General features: G+C 36.0%; 1 protein-coding gene across 5 annotated transcripts in view; it reads left to right on the top strand.

The window, feature by feature from the left end:
* Positions 1–12697, top strand: part of chico (insulin receptor substrate 1 chico) — a 55630-nt gene continuing 42933 nt past the window's right edge. For 4 of the 5 annotated variants that reach the window (XM_089647909.1, XM_089648157.1, XM_089648068.1 and 1 more), the window contains exons 1-3: positions 1–1364; positions 6929–7118; positions 12107–12232. In XM_089647909.1, the coding sequence (XP_089504035.1) occupies positions 989–1364; positions 6929–7118; positions 12107–12232 (692 nt within the window). In that variant the 5' untranslated portion in view covers positions 1–988. The remainder of the gene's footprint in view (positions 1365–6928; positions 7119–12106; positions 12233–12697) is intronic. The other variant, XM_089647983.1, reaches the window with a different exon arrangement.

Below are 12697 nucleotides of genomic sequence, written 5' to 3' on the forward strand. Positions count from 1 at the left end.
TCTGTTGTTTGATGTCGTCTATGGAATGGTTATACGGGCGGCGTAAAAACAGTCATTTTTACTGAAAAAAATGTACAACGGTGTTGTATTTACATTTTCAGCAATTAGTTCTTTGTTGACATATGAAAAGTGGGTGAAATAATTGTGATGGTGTATAATAGCAAGGTGTTTTCGAAGTGATGGTGGTTCAAAGCATGAGCACATTTTTTATCTGTCACTGTTTTTCATGAGACGTATTTTCAGTGCGTGTCTGCTTTATTTCTGTATTTGGATACTATTTATCAGTAATGCTAAACGATTATCTGGCACTCAAAACAGTTTTGCTTAATAAATTCGGGTGACATCATAATAGTGTTGAAATGCTTTCTGTTGTAATAAATTATTGTTTTGTTCATCCGTCTGAAATGGACCTTGCTGATCGTTTATCCAACACGCAATTAAGTTATTGCGAGTGCGTAATATCATTTTACCGAGAATAATCGATCAAATTATGTTTTCGTGTTTGTCATCTAATGTGGATATTGCCAGTTTGCTCATTTTTACAGTTTGAAAAATAGTAAAGCGTGACTTTCATGTAGCAATGTTTTGCACGTACATTAGTACGTCCGTCTGGCCGTCTACGTGTACTACTATCTCACTTCTACTCACGCGAGGGGCCGACGTAAAAGAGTGAGAGAGATATCATTCACTTACGTATTGTATGATGACTGTTTCCTGGCTTTCATTGACCTGGAATGTGCTTGTTTTGGTGGATCGTTACGTATGAAGGAATGCGCGTATAATAATAATTACTAAACGCGCGTCCTAGACCTTACACACGGGACCATTTATCGCCGTGCCCAAGTGATTTGCAATTAGTGGCGTTTGACATTTGCTAGGTCCGCGGAGCTCCGAGTGGCGTCGTTGTTGGTAAACATTAGACCCCGGACGATGAAACAGAACCCTGGCGGCCGCAGTGTGTTCCCGAGGTGAAGTGAGGAGCGAGGCCATGTCCGCCGCAGAGCGCGCGCCGCCCACGGCGGCCGTCTTCAAGAGGGGCTATCTCAAGAAGCTGAAGTCCATGAAGAAGAAGTACTTTGTGTTGCGGCGGGAGAGCCCGGAGAACTCAGCCCGCCTGGAGTACTACGACTCTGAGAAGAAATGGAGGTCACACGGCCAGCCCAAGAGATTGATTCCGCTCAACAGTTGCTTCAATATCACTCGACGCCTGGACACGCGCCAGAAGCACGTGATCGCCATGTACACGCGGGAAGAGTGTCTGTGTGTGGTGGCGGATGATGAAGAGACCCTGACAGACTGGCTGTCAGCGCTGCTGGAGCTGCTGCACCCCGGCTCCATGCAGGAGAACTTGCCGCACCCCAGGCGTGAGTACTGTTACCGTTCTCTCACTCACTTTCAACTGACAGCCAATTACAGTATTATGATAACAAATAACAACAACAATGCATTTCTTATCTGATTATAGCACAAATAGGATGGTCAAGGCCGACTTTATGCCTTGCACATACTTATTACAACACCATAATTATATACAAATAGTTTACTACCTTGATTCTTGGACATTTATTATTATTATTTTAAATAGATGTGACGTTTTCACAATGTTATTACTTACTAATCTGACATTGAGTTATTTGCGAAATTTATTTGAAAGACGAGCAATCCACAATCTTCCACAATTTAACCTTACAGTGTCATCAATATGTTATGTTTTTTAAACATGAATTCCGTATGTTTTGTAAACTTTTTCATCTTTCTTTTAAAAACCCTTAGTTCATTATGCGAGGGATGTTATTCCAATTATTATTTGCAGAAATCAAATCTTCTATCTTCTGGTTTTCCAGTTGGAATTCTTTTGTAGAGAATTAACATTCACTTAATTGGTGTAATGTGTAATATAAACCTTTGTTACCCTTTGACTGTTGATCTGGAGCCCCGATGGGAGAGGACTGTATGACCGCTGCGGCTCTCCATCCTAGCTTATTTACATATTTTTCTTGCAACGTCAAAAGTAAGCAAAAAGTATGTTAGAAATAATAATTAGTGTTTTAAAATATTCTTAATATTGTAAAAAAAACTATTCTGACTATCTTTTATTTCATATTGTATGTTAAATGTTAATTTAACGAGAATTCAAATTTCGTTAAAAGACGATCTCGCGATCGAACGCTTTTTTAGAACGAGATAGAAATACCGAATTCATTCCACTGCGAGCCTTACACCCGCGCGGCTGACGAAAATTACAGCATGGTTCCGATGAAATAACAATTATTGTTGTTGAATTCTCGCTTGTAGCTTTCTTCCTAATAAGTAGTTACATACATATTTGTAAATTATACGTCGGAGTGCGTAAACATAAATTAATACAAATGCAGTGCGTTGACCTAGTAGATACAAAATAGGTAGGTATATGAATGTACTATTATAACCAGTAAGTTTTATTTGTAATAACTTATCTTTAAAGTATTACTTGATTTGACACATATGATATTGAAAATAGGGTTTATTCCTTGCAACTGAAGTAGTATTGTATTAAAACTAGGTTTTATTTCCAACTGTTTTCTACGGTACCTACCTACATATGTAGTTATGCGATTGCATAATATTGTATCTCTTTCATGTATTTGTTTCCATGGTTAACGAAGGTAGAAAGACCTGACTATTGTTTAATTTTCGAAATGTTATTAAATTCACGAGGTAAATTTCAATTGAAAAATCATAGGTAAGGATGTCAAAAATAACCTCGTTTTTTTTCCTAAAACAAGAGGCTCAATTCAATATGACATTATGAAACTGACAAAAGTAACACAAAAAATATTAAATATGTTGAATTATACCCATGTAATAGTGAATTGGACAATAGAATAGAAATTATGAACAAAAACATGATTTGAATCACACATCACAAATCAAAATTTATTTGGTTCGTACACTTTTTGACCACTATCCACAAACAGTTTCATGTACTTTGGCATAAGTTTTAACATTTATACATGGAACATCGATGATAAACATAAACTCCTGATAGTCCATAGTTGATTCTTTTCCCTGGAAATTAATCAACAGAAAATTAACGCAAAACGTTACAAAAAATATATGCGTATTCTCACTGATTCGTTCGAACGACCCTGTAGCATATAAGTACGTACAATGTACACGGATAATTAAATATCACTAACCCTTGTTTTGTCTGAAAATATATCTCTCACATACGTTTTTGATGTCATAATTTGTGTTTTCTAATAAATTTTTTTTCCAAGGGTATGTTCCTCCCCATTTTTAAGCTAGGAATTTCTTTAAAATGTTATTAACTAGACCGGCGTGGACTAGACGTCCGTACGCCGCCCAGTCGCCGCAGCGGAGTATGACAAAATTTCGGCTTGCGCCGGGGTAATCGCAAGCCACAAACGCGAATCAAAATTAATTACTATTATATACTAATATATAGAATATATTTTTTGGTCATGAATTATTTCTAATATTTCTTTATTAATGTTTTGGTAAATTATTTTTGTTAACAATCGGAACTATACTAATTTATAAGACCATAAATAAATAATCAAATTGAGGGATTTTCATCACAAAGCGCGTGCTCGGATTTATTTATTAGTAATTTTATTTGAAATAAAAACAAAATTCTTATACATAAAATTTGTAGATAATTTATCGATTGTTTATACTGTTTAATTATATGATTTGAAATATTTGTTGTATAATACAAATTCACCTTTGAAAATGCAACAAATCTGCGCATCGACCAACGGTAACACTTTATTATGATATGAAAATAATATTATTTTTCAAAATTTAACGTCTTGCTTTGGTAGATAAAATAACGATCTTTCGAAATCAATTTGTGTTTTTTTGTAGAAAAGTGTCCATACGTCTAAAATTGGCCTACAAAATGACAAATTTCAGGTAGAGTCTACCTATTTCGCCTCAATTTAAAATATTATAGTATTATTTATAATTCTGCTCAGGTAATATGAGGGTGCGCTGCATATTCAACAGTCAAAGGGTTTAAAGGATTGGTTAGGCTTTCATCAAACATCAAGTATTATTATTTATTTATTTGTGAAAACTGTGATTCCAATAACATTTCACAACATTTACACTTATATTAATATACCTACGAATACGTTAATTGATTATATCAGCATTATTGTGATGCAGCATTGTGTTAAAAAATACTTTTAACTATTCTAATCTTGAATTCACTAAGGGTTTGACTGAAATATGTCTATCTCTGAAGGAAGTTGGTTTAAAAGCGTAGTAATTTTCCCCAGACGCATGAGGTTGGTCTTCCCTCTTGGAAAAATAAAAAACTGTGCTGCCTAGCTCTTGTGAAGTTATCGGGGACATAAAACGTAATACATTATTATATGGATAAGATAGAGAGGGTGTGACCCATATCCTATTTCTGAAATCAAAGAATGTTCAATGAGTTTTAATATAACTCATATTTAATCGCATTTAGAAGTATTTTTATTAACATTAAAAGAAGACGTTGAATTTAATATTTATCTAATGTGAAGGATGAATCTGATGCATTTTAACGAGTTTGTTAATATCAGGATCGAATTCACTTAAATACAGTTGTGGCGCCGCATTTAGTAATTTATAATTCTTCATTTGTTCTCAGTTCTATAAGTAGTTCTTCTAACTGGGATGATCCTGCTGTGTTGACATTTGAAAAAGGATCCAACACCCAGCCTGGTATGTCCATGTTTAAAATGTCCCGGAATCGTACCTTAAACTATGTTATAAGGAAGTAAAACAAAGTATTATTATTTAATACAGCTAAATTCTGTCAGATTTTTGTAGATAGAATTTGTCTGCTGTCGTCTCTCTAGATTCTACTGCCCTCCTGAAAGCCTCCAGCGCCCACAAGGGGGCGTTATCGCACACTTTGAGAATGACTGGTCTAGACGATCTTTTTATTTTTATATTAACTCCACACAGGAGGCCCTGAAGAAAATAATTTCCCTCAGGACCTATGTCATCTTTGGGGATGCTGTGTGTCTTTTTGTGGAGAGGAAGGAGTGAACATGGGTCTTGAAGAGTCCCATGTTGTAGGAGGGAGGAAACACAGAGGCCGGCAGTTCGTTCCACAGCCGAGCTGTTGAACTTAAGAACGAATCGTAGAAGCGACCCGTTCTCATGTGACAAATGTCAACTGTGTACAAATGTTGGGCGCGCGTTTGGCGTGTATCCCGACTACGCACCGGTGCCGAAGGGATCAATGACGCTCGTCCTATCTAGTCCTAGCATTCCAGCGAGAAAGTCAGAGGGATATAACAAGGGGTTGTACCCAAACTCTCACATGTAATGGTATCGCATAAACTTTTTTTGCACCTTTTCTATATCATTTGAGTGCAGGGTATCTTCGGGTTCCCATATTACTGAACCAATATCGAGAATGCTACGAACCAGAGTAAAATAAAGCATTTTTATGACTGCCGTATAAGAAAAAAATTTGTGTTACAGATTACAAAACCTAGCATTCGCATGGCAGTGTTGCACACCGATTCATTGACCAAGTCAGCCGCGTGTCAAAAGTGATACTTAAATCCTTTGTTAAAGAAATATCTTTTAACGAGGTGCCAGACATTTTATAGTTAAAGTAGAGTGTATGCTTTGCACTTGTAAAGCTCATAATTGTACACTTTCCGTTATTAAAGTAAAGTTTATATCGATTGCTCCACTCTACTATGCCGTCTATATCGAATTGTAAACGAAAGGAGTTCTCTTTCATCTTTATACCGGTATACAGTTTAATATCGTCAGCAAGTAACAAAGAAATTACGAATTTTATGGACAGAGCTATGTCATTTATAAACATAGAAAATAATAGAGGCCCTAAAGTATTCCGCAAATGCTTCTGGAAATCGGCACCAATATGAGTATGTCCATTCCATGAGATTTGCTTGAGAAACCCATCATCTTTCCTCTTTTCGGATACAAATTTCCAGAAGGATTTCGCTCATTCGAATCACTCTTGACGTTATTTTTGATATTCTTTAAATAATTCAGTATTTATGTAGTATTTATGCAACATTTGATTTTAGATCTCAGAATACAAGACATTTCCCGATCCGGTGCGCCTCCAGTTTCTGTAATGTTTGTATTTCCTTTTCAAGTCCCTAAGAATCTCACCATTAAACCATTTACGGGATATTCTTTTCACGCTTTCTTTTAAAAAATTATGTCAAAAAGGTCATAAGTTATACGATACGAATATTCTACGGCTAAATCAACATAAGTTTCAATAAAGGTTTCCAGTCGTAAGAATTCAACTTGAAACAAAATAAATCGAAATTACCACCTTCGGGTTTCCATCTCCGCTTAACACACCATTATCGTTATTTAATAAATTCTGATGACTGGCTTTTCTTTTATTGAGTGCCATTGTATAAATATGGATGTTAATAATCTTCACTAACAAGTGAATACAGAGATTTGAACAAATTTTTTGATAACAATGTCCAGTGTCCTATTCTTTACATCGGTGATTAAATTTATCTGGTCCATTTGGAACAGTTCCATAAAATATTAAAAAAAATCTTGTTGCTTTACTGGTCGCACAGGAGTGTAAGTTAAAATCACCAACAATAATATTTTTTTATCCACTAAAAAGTTATGTCAAAATTATGTGTATATCTGAAAATAATACATTCATTGTCACAAAACTGTGTACACTTTGTAATAGCACAATGAACATAATATGTATATTGTCACAAAAAAGTGATACTGCTTTATTTGGCCAAAAATATAATTTTACATTGGAGTCTCTGGACCCAGATACTAAAAAGGTTTCTGTTTATTATGGTATTTATATTTAGTGACTGTTATAAAAGTGTCACCTCTCTATGACAATATAATATTGTGTTAATTAACAGAAAAGTTAATAATACTGTTTCCCTGGCAGAGCATATCTGGCAGGTGCATATCCAGAAGAAGGGTCTGGGAGCCTCGCGGGGCATCCTGGGCCTGTACAACCTGTGCCTGAGGGACAAGTCGCTCTCCCTCGTGAAGATACGCACCAACCCCCGCTACATCACCCCCCATGACATGCGGGCGGCCGACACTATCGAATACTCTCTCACCAGCATACGGAGGTATTATTCTTATGCTATTTTTAACACTCAAACATGACAATATAATAAATTCTCAGACTATTTAAAATAATTGCCAACTTACCACTGTTTTCAGTACTCGTCAATCTCATACTACATATTTTTAATGCTCGTCAAATTATCAATAAAAAATCTCACACTAATCTTTTCTTACCTAGAATTTTCAATATTAGCATCATGATTATGGTTCCCTCTAATTTTTTCATTCTATGTGCGGTCCATCAACTTTCCCATCCAATATATTAAAGAAAGAAAGAGGCGAGTGCGTGAATATATTTGCACATTCATGCGTAGATAAAATTAAGTAAGCAATCATTTTAATATACGGGGATAATCCCAAAAGTAAGGTCTCCTATTTTTTAGAAATACAAAGAATTATTTTGTAATAATTTTTCGCATCCTGCCCACACCTATTATATTTTATGATATTTTTGACACAACCGAAAGGTGTGCCCAATATGGGTCTCTCGAATGCTCACAGAAGACCACAAACGCGCTTCAGCAACGACAACAAGGTAAAAAATGGGGTTCTACGATTCCATGATATGGAGGCTAGCTGAGAAGACATTGTCATACAAAAATTGTCACAGCGCTTACAAAAATGGATTGACCGAAATGGCAATTATGTATAAAAATAGATAAATGTTCAAAGCTTTAAAAAATAATTGTTTCTTTGAATTTCTAAAAAATGAGAGATTTTACTTTTGGGGATTATTTTTGTACCACGAAATGGTGGCCCAACTCAAATCATTTAGTGGGCCAAAAAAAAAATAATTGATGTGTTTAGGTAGGCCACACAGTGAATTTTTTATTTAATTTTTTAAATTTTAAAAGATTACAATTTTGGTGATTTTCCAACTGAATTCAGTAGGTTTTCAAAAAATGACGGAATTTAAAATTTTCGCACACTCCACTATGCACGCACGTATGTGTGTCCTTTCCACTCACCCTCCACTTATAAAAATCAGGACATCGATCTTCCAAAAAATCCGTGGAAAAAATATACTGGTTAGAATTTATTGCGAAAATAAACTTCTAGTGCGGCCATTCTCCTGACACTTTTTATGCAATAAATCAAAACCCCCGTCCGAGCTCTAATAACAAGCAAGTTCTAATTTCACAAAATATAATATGTATATATATCGCTCACAAAGCACAAGAATCAGTTTCTTCTTTGGTGAGATTGCGAATATCGATATATTTTGTACAGATATGTAATTTATATAACACCAGTGTACCTACTTATATCTATATTAATTAACCCTTAGAGTGCCGACGAGCGCCATCACGCGCGTGTGTACCTAACAAATTTGCCACGAGCGCGATAGTGCTCGCGAAATCAGTTGCTGTTTAGCGCGCAGTAGGGGAGGTCGCTCGCATGCATCGCTAATTTTTTGTCTTTTTACGTGTTACATTAAGTTCAAATTATAATATTATTAGTAATTACAATATAAAAGGAATTTAGAAAAAGACAATTTTTAACCCAAAATGTCGGAATACGAAAATAGTTCGAGTGAGAATGAACCTTCTTCAAGTTGTGAAGAAAGTGATAGTGGGAGTGACATTGTGGTGCGGTAACACCGGTGCAGCAGCAAGGATTACAGCGCTGTGAAGAGGAGCAACTTGATTTGTGCCTGCTGTAGGAAGGGGCTCCATGGAGTCTGTGCGGGAAAGCACACATGTTAACTTTTATATTCCAGTTTTTGTTCACATTATATATTTCCATAATTTTCTTTGTATTTTATTATCCTTGTACAAGTTTTTATTAAGAAAACGCCGAAAAAATTATTAAAATTGGAAATTTTTTTGGAAACGATACAGTTTTTTTCGAGACAAGGGTAAATGACATCAAAAACAAAAGATTCCTTTGGCATTTCTAAGTATATATAAGTAAAAAACAAAGGCACAAAAAGGGTTAAAAAATAATAAATAATGTTGTAAATTTAGGAGAATGATTATTTTTTGTATGAATACCAAAATCCAAAATATAGGATGCTGAAAACTTCATTTTGGGCTGCAACAAATCTTCAATTAAAAAATAACTTATAATCTTAGCCGATTGTAAGAGACCTCCAATCTCTCACACATAAACACGAGGTAGACGAACATAGGGAGCCGTATATCCGGTGTAGGGATCTGCTGTTCCAGGGATGAGCTTCTGTGGTCAGGTATCAAAGCGCTAGAGAAGTTCAAGGTGGAGATCCGCAGAGAAGCAGTCAGGGCGAGCAGGAGTAGAGCAGCTGGTGGCAGTCTGAAGCGGAGAGTGCCCGCTGAAGGCCGGTGCGCTGTATTTATTGCAATACCTTCCACTCCCGTGTTCAGTGAGGGCAGGGTTAGTGCGCTGCCTTCTTTCGCGGGTCCATGCTGGTTCACGGGTTGTGACGTCTGCTACGATTTATTTATCAACCAACCTCCAGAACCACTCTACTCCTCATGCTCTTTCAGTTGACCCTAACCACTTCTCTCGAGCATTTTTATTGATTAAGGAAACAAACATGCATTGCTACAGTGTGGGGGTCGCCGGCCCGACATATTCAGGGGGTTCTTAATTATTTTCCTTATTTCTAAACTTATATTAATTGTTATCGGCTAATTATGTTAAGAAGAGTCTGGCTGTTTTATCTATGTTTTAATTTTGTGAAATCTACCGCCGAACTCCCACAAACTTAATCTAAACATTTGGATACTTAATCAAACAACAAATAACGATGTACAGCGTTGCTTTGGGGCATGCTGATTGGTCCCGGGCGAGCGCCCCGGCCGTCCCGGGCACCTAGGAAGTGGGGCAGGGCAGCAGTACAGCAGTACCTCGTCTGGTACACCGATAATGTTCCTCCATGTTGGAGTACAGTAGGTTATTAATTTGTTACTTGTTGATATATTGGTACTAGAATAACAATTAATTGTGTAGCTATTGTTATAAAACAAAATTAATTTATTTCAGTTTGTGTCGATTCCATACAGGCCAATGAAAAGACAGGGTGAGGTTTAGAAACTTAGATTAACAAATTTTTCTTCAAATTATGTATCACTATGGAAGGATGTGCATTTTTTCTCAGGTACACAACGAAGTCACTGTAAAAAAGATACTACCTATTTTTATAGTTATTCTACAAGTGAAAAAATTAAAACTCAAATAAAATAAAACAAAGTCCTTCTAACAAGGGATAATTCATAAAGTTTTTGTTCAAACTACGTAACATGTAATGCAAACCCTGAGAACCTACCACACTTGCTCAAAACAAAAATCTGGTGGAGATCAAAACGTGTGTGGACAATTTTTAACAGGTATGCGGCCGCACACGCAAGTAGTTTCACTAGTTACCGACTGTCTAACTTATTAGATTCTTATCTAATAAGTTCGACACTTTTTTCTTAGGCACTAGTTCAGCGTTAGTACAGTTAAATCGGATGTAACGAATGCGCCAAAGGTTGCGCATAGTAATAACATTGCTTTTATAAGAAAGGCGGTAAGCCTTTATGTTGAAAATGTAGCTGCTTTCTCGGAATCATCTGATACGGTTGCGAAGGGTTAAATATATCATCTCCCTTTACCATGTTATTCTAGTTCAAGTTCAGAGCTGATTTGATTTGCTTTATCTTATGTTGAATAACTTTATTATTTATTTATCAATGTTGATAATGATAGCTATAAAGAAAATTTTCAAAGGTTCATCAAACTATCAAAATCGTGACTCTTTATTATAGTAATTATATGAAATTATAAATTCAATATTTTTATACTACACCAATATAGAACACGCAATCTGACTCTGTAGATTAATATGTGTGTTGTATAAACCTTCTGAATAAGATGTGTGTTTAATGAAATCCCTAGAAACCACTAAGTGCTTATATAATGTGTATGAATAATGATTTCTATGGTGTCATTGACTGTTTGCTTAAATAACCAATTACGAGAACTTTGTTACTGTTCTGTAAACATATTTATGATTATGCTGTTCAAACAAATCTTTATCATCGATATGATTCAGATTAGGTACTGTTATCATCAAATTCATAATATTTACGATAAGCTACTTTTTTGTGTTATTTTAGGGCTGAAATAGTTGCATTTGTTGTTTGCATACAGTATGCAATTTGAATGTTTCAAAATGGCAACCAAATATAAATACGGATTCACAAACCTATCTGTATAATGTAGATATTGTGCATACAAAAAATATATTTGGATCAAATATACACAAATTGGTTTTCAATCTGAATTTAATAATTATTGTATCAAGTGGCCTCCACGGCCCTGAGGAAAATAATTTCCCTCAGCCTATATCATCTTTGGAGGTGTTGTGTGGAGGGTCTCTTTGAGGAGAGGAAAGAGTGAATATGGGACTTGAAGAGACCCACGTTGTAGGAAGGAGGAAAAACAGAAGCCTGCAAATAGTTCGACAGCCGAGCTGTTGAACTCCAGAATTGGTCGTAGAAATGTTCCATTCTCATGTGACAAATGTTAAGCATGTGTTTGGCGTGTTTTCTGACTATGCACTGGTGTCGAAGGGAACAATGACCCTAGTTCTTTGTGACATCTTCCATTGAAATACCGGTAGGACAGCATTTTCACCTGACGCCTGTGCTCTAAACATTGCAATCCATTTGCTAAGATAGGGGAATCCATCAAACAGACTGCTCATTTCTGCACAGAGTCAAGGTTTTTTTTTACAAATATTTTGGGGATACAGACCAGAGGTGGTTGCCATATTCAACAGTGGGGCGCACTTGCGATTTGTACACGGTCAGCAGTTGTGTACTATTTGCGGGCCCTGTACAGTATGCCCACCTTCTGAAAGTCTTCCATTCCAGAGAGACTTCCATGGAGTTTTTCACTAAGATAGAATTTTATTTATAAAGAGGGAATACCTTATTCGTACGCGGTGGAATAGACAATTCTTGAATGATTATCACATCATGTACTAAATAAATATAACTGATGACAATATTTATTTTCCGTAAAGATGTGGAGATTCGGAGTGCTTCTTCTACATGGAGGTGGGTCGCTCCAGCGTGACGGGGGCCGGGGAGTTGTGGATGCACACGGAGGACCCCAACATAGCGCAGAGCATGAGCGCAACCATTCTGCAGTACGTATTATCCCTTTGAAATCCATTTGGCTTTCACGGGTATTGCTAGCCGTTCCACCATAACTCAACACAATGATAATTCAACACACCTTTAAAAAGTGATAGGAAAATAAAAATTATGAAAAAACTAACATTTAAACTTAAGCTACATTACCTATTTAATTAGTTTTGTTTCATTACTTATCATGACTTTATATCACTTTTTAAAAGTGTGTTGAATTGTCACTGTGCTGAGTTGTCTGGTTACCAAGATGTACAGTACTTTTCACTTGATAGGATCCCTACTCTAAAACATAAATGCTATTGTATGAGCTCTTTTAAATATAGGTATGTACCTATATTAACAAAATTCTAATTTATAATATGCACATAATGCCATGGATGTGTTCTGTCAGTCTGTCTTTTCACAGCTAGCAACAGTTATTCATTTTATTCTACATCTATTTCTACTAAATCTTTGAACCT

The sequence above is a fragment of the Hesperophylax consimilis genome, chromosome 1 (assembly GCF_061612785.1).
Source record: "Hesperophylax consimilis isolate HC1 chromosome 1, BYU_Hcon_1.0, whole genome shotgun sequence".
Classification (NCBI taxonomy): domain Eukaryota; kingdom Metazoa; phylum Arthropoda; class Insecta; order Trichoptera; family Limnephilidae; genus Hesperophylax; species Hesperophylax consimilis.